Source organism: Seriola lalandi, unplaced genomic scaffold, assembly GCF_002814215.2.
Source record: "Seriola lalandi dorsalis isolate HSWRI2012SDOR001 ecotype SW California unplaced genomic scaffold, Sedor1 jcf7180002054983, whole genome shotgun sequence".
Taxonomy (NCBI): Eukaryota; Metazoa; Chordata; class Actinopteri; order Carangiformes; family Carangidae; genus Seriola; species Seriola lalandi.
Window position 1 is genome coordinate 1,169,695 of NW_019525532.1, and position 17,247 is coordinate 1,186,941.

At 39.7% G+C, this 17,247-nt stretch overlaps 1 protein-coding gene across 1 annotated transcript; it reads left to right on the top strand.

Moving 5' to 3' along the window:
* The first annotated feature begins 12,074 nt into the window (after positions 1-12,074).
* On the top strand, positions 12,075-16,044 carry six7 (SIX homeobox 7). Its single transcript, XM_023396745.1, has 3 exons — positions 12,075-12,700; positions 14,274-14,437; positions 14,674-16,044. The coding sequence occupies exons 1-3, from the start codon at positions 12,293-12,295 to the stop codon at positions 14,882-14,884; spliced, it is 783 nt and encodes a 260-aa protein (XP_023252513.1). The 5' UTR covers positions 12,075-12,292; the 3' UTR covers positions 14,885-16,044.
* Positions 16,045-17,247: the final 1,203 nt, after the last annotated feature.

Genomic DNA, 17,247 nt, shown 5'->3' on the forward strand with positions numbered 1-17,247 from the left:
ATTTGAGCTGAAATTGTGTGTGACATTAGGTAGTAATTTGTATATTTCAAGTTGTGGGCCATTCACCATTAGAAAAGCTACAAGATATCAGTAGGAGTATCGTTCACTGAGCACTTGACACAGTTGATATTGACCTGTGGTGTAACTTGGATTAAGATGGGGATTTAAAGGCATCCCTGCACCAATAGCATGTGATGGGTGATTAAAGGGCGAGTCAGGCTAGCATCCAATTAAAAGCTCCTATTTAGTAATTAAGATCTGTTTTAAAGTGGACTTTAAGAGTTCTCTTCTGTTTGATGTGGACTGAATTACTTCTGCAATGGCAACCAAACGTCTACACCACCAGAGTTACTGACTAATATTTCTGAAGAACAATACTTTTCATTTCATCTCAACATAAGCCAGTTTTAGAAAGTTGACAATTCAATATCTGTTTGTATAGCATCAGTAACCCAAGTGTTGACCGGTGAGCCGGCCACCTGTTAGAGAAGTAGAGCACGTGTGACATTCGGCACTTGACAGTTTGTCTGAAGCACCGTGGCATTTTGTGGTTAAGCCTGCATTACCGGGCTCAATGATGAGCTAGGCACGCGAGAGCTAGTAGCACGCAACTTCACACTTTTGGCTTTAGTTTGGCTTTCATTGGACATCTAATCATCATCCACCACAAGTCGTGGGTCCTGAGTAAATATGGGCACTTTTGCTTTCTGGTCAATGCAAAGATGCAAACTTACTATGATTAAAAAGCATGTCCTGAACTATATGTTGCTGATTTTTAAGGAAGCCTCTAAAATGTTTTGTCTTATATTGCTATCCAAATTTTTTCCACCTCCTTTGAGCTACTTTTTCTTACAAGGTTACCACTAACTTTGCATAAATTGGCAGTATTCACCTGGCTCCCCCTTTCCTGGGTGTTAATAATGTGGCAGAAGGTGCAGAAATGTTTGGAGGGGGGTGGCTTGTGTGGATCAGGAGAGGCAGGTTTGGTGAGGTAAAGTGGGGTTTATCTCGACAGCTTTGGGGAGAGAAGGCTTATCTGGGTCACAGAGCTTTACGACATACGCAATTAGGGCTGCCCTCTCTTGTGTACGCTAGCAGGAGGGAGGCCTCCCGCCATCTAGATTAGCCGCCCTGCTAAGGACAGGAGAGCTCCATGGCTTCTGGATGGTGGAAGGAACCAGCTGGAGGGCGAGATGAGCAGGCGGTGGGGGGTTCATCGAGAGAAGGGGGAGGAAAGGGTGAGGGCAATGAGAGCAAGGGGTCAACATACAGGCGGTGTAAACATACAGGCCCTTCTGTAAAGGTCAATGAATGGGTGAAAATGAAGGAGTAAATGACCCATACTCGTGGAAAGAATTCGCAAAATGAAATGTGGGTACAAATGAATTGCTTGTTTGTCCACTGTAACATGTTTAACAACAGTTTGAAGAGGAAAGGACTATAGAGGATGTTTATGCCGCTCAGCTTAACATCAGTGATTTCTTCTAATGAGCCACTTGACTGGAAGGATTTACAAGTGATTAGGCCAAGTGGTTGAGGAGATCTTTACATTCATTGAATAAATGATTTATTAACTTGAGTGCCTTGGGGGGGAACTTTAAAATATATTGGTACAGAAAACTGACAGAAATAGATTACTCTTACACTGCATATTTTCCACTCTGGAACTGTATCTTCAGTGTGGAAAATACTTTCGTCAGCAGTTCTGCAACAAATGTCTGTCACCATAAAATAAAAATAGGCTTGAATGGGCCCAGATGAAAATTTAACAAGCACCAAGAGGGTTAGACAGTTAATTTTTTTTTAACTATGTCGAAAACTGACATTTTTCAGCTAATCCCTGAGGTAATGCATATCCATCCGTGTAGGCTGAACTGAACTTTGTCACAAGCTTGACTGAGGTCTGGTGTTAGGACAGGTTGGCAAGTTATGAAAAATCTAGGGCTGTATGCTAATGATTATCTTCATGACCGGTTAATGACTTGTTTATTTTTAGATTAATCAATAAATTATTTGCTCTTTAGAATGTATATAAATAAAAAATTACACATTTGATGACAAATTTCTTAGATCTGAAGGTGACGTTTTGTTTATTTTGTCCGACCAACTCTCTAAAACCCAAACATCTACCATTGTCATTATCACCACTATCACACTATCATTATTTTCTGGATTAATTGATCTAAGAATGTCACAAAACAGTAAAAAAATGCCTGTCACAAATTCACATTTCTTCAAGACTGGTAAGTAAACAGTTGTTCATGGTAACGTTATCAAAAACGTACATACAGCACCTTTAATATTGACTTAAACGACTATTATTATCAAAATTGTTGCCAGTTAATTTTGTCAATCAGCTAAATTATTCGTAAACTAATCGTTTTGCATAAATGTTCTATTACTGCTTTTATCTGCTCTCTTGTAGTCTCACACTCCACCTTGCTTTCTTCCTGTATAACCTCCCCTCTTCATATACTGTATGTGTTGTCTGCTAATTTGTATGTTAATTACATGCAGATGTGTCACCCGGGAACATGAACATGTTTTTTGTTGAGACGGTCACAACAACAGATTGTAACCACACGCTGAACATGTCTCTCTCTGTGATGTAGGCATCCGTTTCACTTAAACAAGTGAAGGCTTAGCTGCCATCAATGCCAGCTTTGGGAGAAGTTTACCTGTCTGCTTACTGGAAAAAGCCTCTCAAGCAGAGGGCACGCATATCACTCAGCCTCTAAACCTGGTGTTCCTGGACGCCCAGGCTGCCTTCAGTTTAAATGTATCCTGCTAAAGGACAGAAGTAATGAGACGTGACACTGCCCCGGGGAAAGAAAAGGAGGCCTAACAGATATAGGTAATCCTTCTCACCAAGCTAACGCCTCTTAGCCTCCCACCCCTGCTGTCACATGAACCCAGCGGGAAAAGACACAAAAGACATACACAAGTAGACAAAAATATACACACACAGGTGAGTAATCATTAAAAGTCATTATACCTACATATTAGCCATGTCATGCTGTACTGCAGGAAACTCAAAAATACATACTGTACTTATACAGTACGTACTAGGAAGTGAAACTCTGAAACATATGTTCTCAACCACACACACACACAGGCCACCTTGGCCACAGTGAGTTAATTCTGCTTCGATCGATTCCTCAATACGAGGCTCATTTATCACAATAATTCACTAACAGATGATGGAAGCTATGATACAATTACCCCAATGTTTGCACAACACAAACTGGGTGTATGCCAACAATGTCGCAAAGATTACCAGACGGATTTATCATGCCTTACAATTGCTGCAATAGAAAACGATGATTGTCCGTGTAGTAATTTAAAGTCTTTCAAAAGTAGTAAAAAAGATTAAGGTTATTGAGTTTGCTGGAAGAAGCAACTGTTTTTTTTAAATCAACAAACCTGGCCGAACACTTACTGCAGTTAACATACTTAATAAAGCAGTTGTAGTACGGGAGATTAAGTGGGATTTATATGACAGATTAAACTTTAGTTGAGCTGTCAGCTACTGTACCAAAGGATCTAACAACACGACTTTAAACAAAATCAATATAAGCCCATAGTGAGGGTGACTGTATTTGTTTTCACTATTTTTTGCAGTCATGATGTTAGAAATGTCAGCAACGCCAGTGACATTATTACAATTACTGGGACAACGGACTAAACATTAAGATGAAAGTGGACTTAGCCGGCATAGCGCAGGTATGTGATGCTAATTTCTAATGTGAATTACAACATTCACATTTTCTTGTTTGTTGAAAGTGAGATTTTTTAAACACCATATTTTGGCGCATAAATGCGACATACTGCAATGAAGAAACTGTTTTCTAACAGTTCCCTCCTCTGTCCTGCACTTTGTTACAACATCTAATGAAGTGGAAATCATGCAGTAACTAGGTTGCATTACATTTGGTAGAAGGGGAGTTTTATCGTCTAAAGCAGAGCGGAAGCTGCACAGTCCTGTTCACAGTCCTGCAATAATCAGTATAAACAGATTCCTTATATTGACAGGAGCAATAAACCTATGTAATGCTCTGGTAGATTTGCTTTGCTTTGTATTACAGTATCCTGTACGTAAAAATGTTTCATTAGCATTAGACAAACCTAAATTCTATGCAAATGCTTTGCTTGTTCTGTAACTAAAATATTTTCCAGCACCTTACATACACTTAAAAAACACAAGAATTGGTCCAAATGTGAGATGTCTGAGAGAGCACTGTTGGGCATTATTATAGAAAACACTAAGAAGAGAAAACAACTGTCAGGCATTGACAATACCGAGGAAATTGTAACTAATTAAAGGCATAATTTCAGTGCCAAATTACTTAATCTTGTTAAGTGTGAGGATAGACAGACTGAAAAGGTTTGGCAAAAAAATAAAATAAAATAGGTTGTGTGAAATATTTCAGATCATACCCAATGAACAACAAATATTAGTATCACCAAGTGCAGTCATGCATCTCATGTCCAGCTGCCTGACCACAGTGTGTTCATGTTTTGGTTATTTTGAAAGATGATCTGCCCATTAGTTAGTTCAGCTCAGGGCTGACACGTGTTGACAGGTCCATTTGTCCATCCCCCATATTTTCAGACACTTTTGTCCAAAACCAATTGTTATTGCAAATTAGCTGACTGTCTAATCACATGTGTTTATCGTTGCGGATATGCAATTTCAGCTACATTTAATTTAAATAATGTTTAGGGCTGCAACTAAAGATGATTTCATAGATTACTCTGCAGATTATCTTAACAAATGATCGAATAACTGTTTTGTCTATGTCAGAAAACAGTGAATAATTTCTCAGAGCTCAAGGTGACATCTTCAAATGTCTTGCTTTGTCTGACCAATAATCCAGAAAGAGAAAGATATTCAGTCACTGCCATAAACAACAAAGAAAAGTATAAAACCCTGACATTTGAGAGGCTGCATTGAAAGAAAGTTCAATCGATTAATCAACTTAATCACTGCAGCTACAGTTGCAGTTACACTGGATCAATACTGTCATATTGCATTTAATTTTAATTGTTGACCATAAGAATATTTTTTTTGAGAGCCTTCATTTTTTCAGAAAGAATTATGACCCATGAAAACAAATTGACTGGCACAACTGTATTTGTGTGTTTACGATACTGATATTGACTCAGTTTACAATATGATGAGAGAGTGCAAGTTCAGGCACAGAACAAAAGAGCAGGACAAAGTGTGTCATGCTTCAACAGGGTGAACGCTTGTGGTCATGAGGTCTGAACCCTGGATTTCCAGGTGAGGGACTTATTGCCTCTAGTAAATTTACTTTATCATTTTTTCACCCTGCCCTGACAAAGGAAACTGTCGTTTTGGACAAAATATGCTCAAAATCTCTGCACACACTTGTTAGACACTTGTTAGACCAGTGAATAATCACCTCTCCAATATAACTGTGATAAACCCATGCAGCTATGTACCCCTATTTTACAACGCCATGTTCAGGCCTTTCCCCATGATTACCCTGCTGAAAGACAAATGACCCTTCCGATGCTTCTTTCCGCCTGACAGCTGAGCGGTCTTTCTGCCGAGGCCCTGACAGCATCAGCAGACATCGAGGGCGAGGACGGGCTGGGCTGGGCCGGGCCGACCAGAGAGGATCAGGGGGAGGTAAGTCACCAAAGCAGGAATTAATGAGCATTATAGTATTAGGTAAGAATAAGTCCCACCTTAAATCCCTCAGGATTCCTAAACAACTCCAGCGACACCTGTTACATATGATGATGGCGGGAAGCAGAGGAAGAGGAGGGTTTCTTCTCACAAAGCAAGACAGAGGTTTTGATACAAAAATTAACCAATATTTAAGTGAAACTATTTGTTCTACCGTTTCTCTTATTGAACCATCTCAAATTGAGTCAGTGAATTCTCTTTTATCACAACAGTTCACAACATTACTCATATATTTTACTTTTTTCATACATAGTTTGTAGTCAGAGCTTTCTACTGTACGTACAAGCTTCTGTAGTTACAGTATGTTGTTTAATGTAAGTAAATCAGTTTAAATGAAAATTTTAATCTGCACCATAGTAATAGTTTTAGTTCAGGACTAAACATGCCCATAAAAAGCAGATAATACCAATCAAACTACTGATAAAATTGGTAAATTGTAAATCCTTTTGGCAGTGCTTTAGGAAAGACTACACTAAATTAAACTTTCTGTATAATTAATCAAAATAATCATTATTTGTGGTAATACAATGGCCTGAGAAAGTGTTGGTTTATTTATCATATACTGGAAACATTAAAAGGAAGTGATGGCTACTGGATCCTACAAAAAACGAATTTAAATAATCTAATCTTTTTATCCAGTACAGTGTGTCGGCTTGATGTTTACTTTAAACTACTTAAAAATTCACTCACTCAGTCACTTAGGGCTGATTATTAAAACAGTTCACAATAAAAATAGGGACTTCAAAAAAACTTCAAAGTCAAGAGTCCAAACAGTCTGAAACGCAGCCTGTTACATCACTTGCTGTGTCACCCAGACAGTCACTTCTCAGTATTCAAAGCTCTGTGCCCACAATCAGCAAAACAAGAAAACAAATAATCCAGTGCAAGCAGTGATTTGCCTGGGCTATTTTTCAAAGGCTTAAATTAGAGTTTGCCAGCTAACCGTGAGCTTGTGGTAAGCTGATCCCTCAAACAGCAAACATGATACTGTCTGGGGGTGGTTCATTACACGGGAGGGAACAATGACCCAATCCATCAGCGAACGATACCTGGAAAGAACATCTCATTACACAAATAATCTCCAGACAGCTTTTCACTTCACACCTTGAAGTGTAAAGAAGCCTGTTGCTCTGGTCACGTATTAATTCAAGTAGAAGGGATTCCCCCTGGAAATGCTTTAATGTTAAGAAACTGGGCACAGTGACACAGCACTATGTTTGAACATTTAGTCACATGCTGCCAGATCACTGACTTTTAAGAATCTCCTTTTGGGTTTCCTAATAAAACAAGTTCTCTTTTAATTTCTAAGGTTTTATTAAAGAAATCTGGGCAAATGTTCTCCTGGGGTCAAGGTCTATGTAGTCTTGAGAAGGAAACCCCAGTATAGTTTAGATGTATGAGAAACACACTTTTTAGTCGACAACAAGTGTTTCTACTGTGGTTGTGGAAGAATAAGGAATTTTGGAAAATTTTGATTTTCACTATTTTCTTCTGACATTTTAGACCATAATGTAATGGTTAATTGAGAGAATAATCTGAAGATTATTAGGTGATGAAAATAATCATTACTTGCACCCCTTAATCATACAATATGGCAAAACTTATATATATTTATTAGGAATAAGCCTCACAAGCTTTTAAAGAACCCAAGTCCCTGAAAGTGTTTCCAAGTCAGGAGACTCATATACCACAGCCGATAATGCTTATCAAACATTCACATTTGTCCAATGCATATCAAATATTTCTTTATATATCTATTAACTTACTTACTTTATATACATTATAAATATCTCCATTAAAACTCAACTATAGAAGTAAACTTTTAAACTTCTAACGAACCCCCACCCCCACCCCACCACCCGACCCCATTAGTATTTGGTGAAATCACAGTCCACATTTACTTTATATCACCTGTGTCTATTGAATCAAGAGATCTTCCTCTCTTTCCTCTTTTCACCCCACAGCGATGGACATCGTTTGTTTGGTGAGTGCTATCAGCATGGGCTGAGAGGTAAAGCTAACACATAGTATGCTGGGGACGAGGGGAGGGGAGGATGCAGGGGGATAGCCCTGTCTGAGAGGATACTGCTATTGAGTTGCAAATTAGGTTGCAATTAGCTCTTACACATTTGCCTGGAGGGAATTAGTGTGTGTGTGCATGTGTCATTGTGAGTTTTTTAACCCATTTTCCTTAGAATAGGGGTTGACGGTGATAAGCAGATAATACTAATTACTTCTCCTCCCAATTGCTTGTTAATTGTGCTTGGTGTGGATTTATACAGCATGGTAATACTCCCCCGTTCCACACACACACACACACACACACACACACACACACATACACACACACACACAGATGCATGTGCCCCCCGCTTTGGCTGTTGGCAAAATCAACAGGTCATTTTTTAAGCAGGAGGCTTCTGTTTAAGCCACTAATTAATTATGTCAAGTGGGGTTCCAACATTTTGTGTGTGTGTGTGTGTGTGTGTGTGTGTGTGTGTGTGTGTGTGTGTGTGTGTGTGTGTGTTGTAGTTGCTGACGAGTTTAACATGTTCTCCAGTAGTGATAGACTGATTAATTGGTCGGCTGATTAATCGGGGTGATATCAGGCGTCATGCTCTCGACACTGATAAACAAAAAATGTCTGCAGATACATACATCAGACATTTCAGTAAAAGTCTTTTTGTATTAGAGAGTTTAATATTTTTTAATTAATTACAGGCTTTTTAAAAAATAATAAGTAGAATGCAACAGGCAATGCACATCTTTTAGTTTGAAATGTTTTTCTGTGTTCAAGTGAATAATACATAAGTGTTAAATAAATGTTCATTTAAGTTCATCAATTTTGTGTCTCGTTTTTGTTATTATTAAACTTTTGTGTTTTATCAGCTGCAAAGAATAAAAACAACAACATAATATCAGTCGCCCTGCTCTCTGAATATTGCCATCAGACATTGAAAATACCAAATCAGTTCACCGCTGATCTCCAGTTTGTTCTTGAATTAAACCACAATACACTGACCAAGCAAAAAATACAAATACAAAAACTACAGCTTTATATCTACTGAACACGGGATGTGTTCCTACAAAACCTGGTGAGTTCAAATAGGACAGACATCCCTCTTTATAATTAACATTACTTTATACTGAATCTGGAGGTAAGGGTAAAACCTACGCCAGTGTGCATTGGGTGTGCGACGGGGAACACCCTAGACAGATTGTGAGTGTATCATAGGGTTGATTATCTTTCCAAATTTCGGGACTGGATCACCTGAAGTCTGGATTCAAAGACCAGATATGTTGTAATGAGCCAACAAGGCTTGTCCCCAGATAAACGCTCCTACTAAGAAATTCCATTTTCTTTTTCCTGAATTGAGACGACTCTTGTGCATGATACAAAAAAAAGAGAAAAAGGGGACCCACTTATTGAAAACGGATCCATAGCACCAGTATTCAAACACTCTACAGGGTAAGCTGTTAACTTGGGTAACATGGTAGTTTTTTTATAGGTCAATCATCCGAGGGTGACTTCCTGGTGGTAAACATGAGGATTTTTTTTTTTACCTTTAAAAGTTGGGTAGAACCACCTGCGTGTACAAGTTATTTTTGTCATTTGGCATTCAGGGAAGAAGCACAGGCACAGTTTAGCCTTAAGGTCCAGTGTCCCAGGTCATTTGGACGATCCCCCACCTGAATTAGGACACAGAAGAAGACAGATAAACACCTTCATTCAGAGAAACACATTGCTGCTGCTAATGAAGTGTTTACCTAACAACTACTATATGTAGAGATAAAGTTGACAGTCCTGAGTGATTCCCTTTAAGAGAGCTGCTGTACAGTTCCTCTCACCTGATAGTTTGACGCACACATGACCCAAACTTTTGTAGCTATTTAACACTAAGATTTACATAAATCTCTGTTTGTCTGTTTGGTCTGTAATACTCCTCTGAAAGTGGAGCAGTGAACATTTTTAGTGTCAATCAAAAAGAAAAGAGGCCTGCCAGAGAGTTGGAGATGGTACTGGGAATTGTTAACGTAGTAGTGAAAGGTGTTGCTATGCTGACAGAAAATCTGGCCAAGGCCAACATGATTTACACATATCTCAAAAGTGGGGGGTAAATTATCAATGGTAATTGTCTTAAGGGCAGTAAATCCTTACAATAGCATTATCGGTGATGTCAAGCTCTTCTATTTTACAAAGATATATAATCAACCCCCCGGACCCTCCACCCTTCTACAAGCACATCATCTGTTCTGCAACGGCTTGGGAGCACTTAAGCAGATTTTGGTTCAGTCTGCCTTCAAAGTGTTAAACAGATTGGGCCAGCGGATTTCTTGTAATGAAGGTAAGTGTGTGTGTGTGTGTGTGTGTGTGTGTGTAGTGGTCGCGGTCAGTGGCGCAAAGTGTCTGAAACTTGGAGGGGTTAGATTAACTGTAAGCATGATCTTCACTGAGGTCATTTCTCCCCTTCTGTGCCAACTCACACACATAATCACACATACCCCCCTTTCCATTAGCCTACCAATCCCACCTGGTATTTTAATCTAGATTTAGGATCTAACACGTATCAAATGGTTGCCCACTGCTTATACAGTAATTCTATACGCTTTCTATACCCTAAACTCTACTGCACAGCTTCACAGTACCATGACTGGTACTGAAAGGATTAGTCAACTGGTTATCTGACACAAAACTAACTAGATTCAAGAAATCTAGTCAATATTTTTCTGGTTCCTCAAATGTGAGAATATCTTATAAATTACATGATTACTCAATGACTGATTACCTTTATAAAAAAATGTGTAAGCATGTAACATTTAACTTTTCATTTTCTTACTTGCAAATCTTAACATTTCTCGCCACCACTGTGTTAGTGTTAAAACTGATTATTACACAAACAGCAATCTAATGAACCCACAATCATAATTAAAATGTTGTCTTCATAACGTTAGTTTGTATCCTAAAATACAAGTGGTTTGTGGGTAAATTTTAAATCAAATATTTTTCCAAATAACCGAGAGACTTTATCAGCTTCATATGCAATCAGTTCATTTTCACTTAATCTGACGGTGTAATTGTTTCATGTGTATATCTGAATCTTTTGTTCATAGTTGTTTTTGTTGGAGCGATTATTGATAATTTGGGGATTAATATAAATCTCCCCAACACAAAACTGTAAAAGGAAACCTGACACCATGATAATTAACTGTTGTCTACTTACAAAAATCCAAAATATTATATATAATATATATCCATAATTATTGGCACACACAATTTGGGACTCCAGATGTTCACTGATGAGGCTTCAGCGTCTGGCGAGCTGATATCTGTATTCTAGACAGATTTGTCGATGGGATTTTACTCCCCTTCACCTTATTTTAAACCAGATGATCCTTCACCTGACTGCAACCTTTGTGAAAAGCCTAAATATTCACTCCAGGGACTAATCCATGTCTGCCTTCAGATGTGTTTATTGTAAATGTAAAATCTATAACTTATTATTCTTTTGGCTTTTTTCTCTTGATGCTAAAGTGACACTAATACTACTTTTCCTCTAGGCTATTATGTGCAAATCAAATGTAACATGTTTGCATTTTAGTTGACAGATGCTTACAGGGTCCTTAACCTGATTAATAAGAAAACTGCCCTAAGACTGATTAATGAGCTACTAAGATCAGAAGGATTGAACCGGGCAGCGGTCATTAACTCCGTGTCCTGGAGTTGCACCGCACATCGATGTCTAGGGGCGTTTTTGTCATGTCTCAGCCTGGCCAGAGGTCGCAGAGGGTAGGCTGTAGGTGCAACCATGTCTGTTTTAATTACATGGGTATTAGCTGGTCAGAGATCTCTACAGCTTTGTGCTCAGACATGTCCTCACGGCCAAATGTCAAGACACATGCGATACAGGTTTTCATGACCAGTGGCAATTAATTGCGCCATCCAAGAAATAAATGGTTTTCAAGTTTTCACTCAGTCATAAAGTGACAAAGGCGACACCAGAAAGCTTCATTTCTTTGCATTTTGCCTCTTATGTTTTGCTTGCTGTCTAAAACCTGCTGTTCATTTCTGCTCTGAACCCAGGTTTTGCTCAGGGCTCCATCTCTATCAGATCCAACCTATTAAATAACCTATCCTCCCTTGTTTGCTCACTGCAGTTATCCTGGCAGTCAATATATCCTGAGGCTAAGCCAAACAAGCTGATCAGCCAGTCACCTCTGTACACACAACCCCCCACTAAGAGGCTAATGGCCAGGACGTATAATCCTTCTCAAAACAACTACAGAGATGCTAATTGAATCTAGCTATAAATACAGGTTGACTCCTTGTCCTCTTTCTTTATTCGTCTCTACTCTGGCGCATCAGCCACTCTGGAACATTTGCCCAATACCAGGAAAGACTCAGTTACATAAGAGAGGCAGCAGATAGATGCTGCAAGTGTCGATAAACTTGCTGTCAACTCAAAAAAAAAAGCAGCGAGCGCACGGACTTTTACGCACGGCTGGATATATCATTTCATGCGCCCTGTGAACATTTCACAACTTCCTCGGTGAGCTGCTGAGACGCAACAAGGCGAGATGTTCCCACTGCCGATGTTCACACCGGACCAGGTCGCTCGGGTGTGCGAGAACTTGGAGGAGACCGGGGACATCGAGCGCCTCGGCCGGTTCCTCTGGTCCCTGCCCGCCGCTGTCCCTGGCTCCGCCGGGGAAGCACTGAACCGACACGAGTCCGTGATGCGGGCGAGAGCGCTGGTCGCCTTCCACGGGGGAAATTTTGAGGCTCTTTACCAAATCCTCCAGAGCCACCGGTTTACGCGCGAGTCGCACGCCAAACTCCAAGACCTGTGGCTGGACGCGCACTATCGAGAGGCAGAGAGGCTCCGTGGGCGGCCGCTGGGCCCGGTGGAGAAATACCGAATCCGCAAGAAGTTCCCTCTGCCCCGCACCATCTGGGACGGCGAGCAGAAGACGCACTGCTTTAAGGTAAATAACCTGATAATGATTTAATTTGAGCCACATGGCTGCTGGTGACAGAGTGATGTAGTGTGGAAAACCCACGTGTTCCCTCGTCTTTGGGTTAAACGTAGAATATCAGATAAGACCTGAATCGTCTAATGGCATGACATTATAACACGTCCTTAGATGATATGAAATCACATCTTAACATTGGAAACTTGACCATCAGTTTCTCTCTTGTACAGATGCTTTTTTAACTCTGCTATATCAAGCCGCCTGGTCTTTGAGCTCTTAAGATGATCATGGTTAGAGCCGTGGTTATCCCTCTGCCTTCTGCTGTGAAGCCTACTAAACTACTTTAGGCCTGGTGTCCTGATGCAAGATCAGAGATCTCGTACAAGTCCAGATTATTGATGCTCTTACATTCTGTAAAACAATGTCAGACAAACTGAGATGCATCATGTTAATTTTCTTGATTTTTGTTGTCCCTCTCATATTTGTCTTATAGCTCATGTTTGCAAGTTTTAAATAACTTTACATATGAATGCAGCTATGTCACACAGCTGTTATTTATTCGTTTATCTCTAATATTGTGTTAAAATTGACACTTCAGCATAATTTCTCTCTTCTTATTCACATTCTGTTCTTTGCTCTAACATTTACTGTCTGCAGCTGCAAAGGGAAGATTTCCCCACAGGATTCATTAGTTTCATTTTATCTTTAACTAGCAGCTATTACTTTCAAATACTTTAAGTGGCTATGAGCACAGACCTGCAGGAGTCTGAATCAGCCATATATCTGCTACCCTGGGGACATTCCTTCCATCTACCTGCTGACTTTTATTTAGCTGGACGACTGTTATATGATGCAGTCAGTTACAGAAAAGCGTCTCCTGTTTAAACCACTAACGCCTTTTTTTTTTACAAAAATATTCTTCCTGTCACAAAATAATAACCTGTAATGCCCTGATGTGCAGAGCACCTTGAGTATCATCTTGTTTACAAAACACTCATCTTTCAGTGTCATGAGACTGTTGGTGGTGTAACTGTGGAAGCAGACTTTGTAACTTAAAGTTATGATAACACTACTCCGTTCGTTAATATTCATAAGGGAGAAAAAAGAGCTGCTTACAGGGTTCAAGATAGCGCATGGTGAGAGAGCATGAACTTTGCCTCTTGGGTGTGTGTTAGTCTGTGTGATCTCCCTCTTGTGGCAGGGTGAAGTACTGCTCATACTTAATCTCTAATTCCAAACCTCAGAAGGGACGTCCTCTGTAGCCGCCTATTAAGCCCCTTACCATGATCCAATTTAGTGGATATACATTTTTATGTAGGCTATACTTACAATGTAAATTGTGATCATCTGTTTATAAATCTAATCTAACAAGATTATACTGAGCATCATATGAGAGTGATACGATTATTGTGGTTTAATAGGATGATATCAAAGCAATACGAACCACATTATTGTGGTAAGCCACCATATGGTATCTCTACAAAGTGCAGCATCGACAGAAAGAAAGCGCTGACATAATATATGAGACACACAGAGCTATGCATGGAGGTCTAAATAAGACAAATATTTCTTCTGTCTTCTCCAGGAAAGAACTCGCAGTTTGCTGAGAGAGTGGTACCTCCAAGATCCCTACCCCAACCCGTCCAGGAAACGGCATTTGGCCCAGGCCACTGGACTCACGCCCACACAGGTCGGCAACTGGTTCAAGAATCGCCGCCAAAGAGACCGTGCTGCATCCGCAAAGAACAGGTATGTCAAAAAATTACATCAGATGATGATGATGATTATTACTAAAAAATATTATGCCTACATACAGTTTGCGTTGTACAAACATCTTCTGAGAGGAAAAACTGTTTTTAGCTCTGTCCTCCAGGGCTTGACTAAAGCAAAGAGATAATCTCTGTCTTAAGAGCAGCTCTTTGTGTTAACAAAGACTCCAATCTGGGACCTCACTCTGATCTCTCTCATCTGTCCCTTCCACTCAGACTGCAGCAGGATCCTTCCCTCCTGCCCCCTGAAAGCTCCCCTGACGGGTCCCTTCAGGAGCGCCACCATCACCCCCACTTGCTGCCTAACTCCCCTCGCCACCTAGGCAGCCCAGAGGCCAGCGACTGTAGCACAGAGACCGAGCGCAGGGGAACAGGAGCCTCCACTCCAGAGATCTCCGTCAGCAGTGACAGCGAGTTCGAGTCTTGAGACGGTGGACTCTTTTCATGGACAGAGATGAGAGCAGTGTCTGTCGTCAGGCTCATAGACATATGTTACAGACACTTGACCTTTCTGTGGCTGTGGACACACAGGAGCTGTTCTCAGCGGGAGGAGGGCGAGCACTAGGAGCCCACTTGATGTGGCTCTGAGTGGACAATGTAAGGGGAATGATATGCAACAATATTATGCACTTAAAACAGCACCATGGCACATGACCTCGACTGTTATATGAATTAGTTTACTGCTGACCATGACTCAGGACGGTAGATAGGTAAACATCCAATGAGTACTTCTACATCGAACAAATTTTTCATGGTCTTTAGATTATGTGAATATTAATGCTATAAGTTTTGATACTGGCTTCAGTGAATATTTTGGATAGATCATTTTATAGAAGTATTTATGTAAGCTACATAATACATTTGTATGGAAATAACCCAGACACACTAAACATTAAATGCCTTGAGTAGGCTTCTACCGTATGTGTATATGTTTACATGCATATTAATAATTTGCTAACTTTACCTAATCATGTAAAGTGCACAGTCCAGTTTCATACAGTGCATTCATAAGGCACATGTGGGAAAACTGCTTTACTATTACCTTAATGTGGCTATTCAGAGTAATTAGGTGCTAATGTGCATGTAAACATAGTGAATGAATTCAACACAGTTCACTGCCTTAAGGAGGAACAAAGGGCATCACTCTTTACAATGCAATCAAACATTGTAACACAAGTTTAGACAGTCTTAACTTTATGTAATTAACAATGCACGTGTGCTGCTCAAAAAATTTTTGTTACCTGCTGTGTTTTACCTGTTCACATCTGTTTTTATATGTAGGGTTTTCTTTACATGCTCCTGAGGTGCTCTGATGATGAATTCCTGTAGGAGCTGAAACAGAAAAGATGAAAAAGAGAAAGTGAAATACTAAATAGGTCTTAACTCAATGTGCCTATTACATTTGAGAACAGTGAGACCTGGTCAGATATGATTGTGTCCTCATGTCAGAACAACACACTCAAAGGCTTACCGTTTGCTGTCTTTCTTACAATAATCATTTCAATAACACATTACTGCATTTCAATGAAAACATGTATTTTGTAAATGTTTTATGTAAATAAATGAACCTATTTTTATCCAAAGTTATACTGGCTCATTATATTTGTAATCTCAAAACGGTATTATTGCAGTTTAGCAATTCAGTGGGATTTATTGGAATCTGATTTAGTGGATGACTCTTCTGTGTAGATCGTGTTTGAGAAGAATAGGACGACAATAAAGGAAACACAATCTGTGTTAATTCAGATTAAAATTTAAGCTAAAGATTAAAGATTCTTACTGATTTATAACGTATATCTCTGAACTAAGTTATCATTTTCAAATCAAATAGTAAGCCATTACTCTCATTTCCATTAACAGAAACCAAAGCACAGCTACAACTGCAATAGTCTGATTACAGCCATGCCTCCTGTTTCCACATACTGAAAAGTTAATGTCGCAATTGTATTGTTTTGTGGTAAAACAAATATGGATATGGTGATTTACTGTCTGATCTGACAGAGTAAGATGTCCCCCTCTTGTGTGAATCATCTCAAGAGCTGAGCCCACAAAAGCAGTCAAGAATGATTCGCACACACTGTATAGTCCATCCCGCTACATCAGAAAATGCCATGCCATGTTTGCTGTCATGCCCCTTTGAATTGTTTGAACATTAATAAGATTTGTAGAACCCTTTACACAAACTAGCAGGACTAGCAAAGGTGCAACACCAATGACAGCTCAGTTCCAGCAATTATTACAATGCGCCAATTGATTATGTTACTAGTAACACCTTTGTTGGTGAGTCCAAATGTCTGTAGTGAAAAAGGTCTTTTCAACTTAAGTGTCACTCCACATTTGGCCCCCTGGTGATGTGCAAAACAAACTGAAACACAACTCTGACATATTATCACCTTGCAGTTGTTATGGCAGACAACGTTAGCAACATTAGCATTCATATAAAGCTGTGCTTCTGGCGACCTCATGGATGTAAAGCCCAACATTGACTCCCTTCTTAGCTTCGTTTTAGTTTCCAGAGAAAGATATTTGTCTCTTTAAGTAGTAAATGCTCCATGATCGACCTTTTTATATCACAGCTAAGACTTCAGCACTTTTCTTGGGAAATCATTAGCTCTGACGATTAATCTAGGCTTTTGTACAATTAGGTTAGCCTTTAATAAATACACAACAAAACCACACAGGTTGTTGGACAACACTTACCAATAGCTTGAGTACATTTCCAGGTTTCCAAAAACTATTCTTCTACCCAGCTTAACCCCGAAAAATATACTTCCTGGTGCACAATGAAGA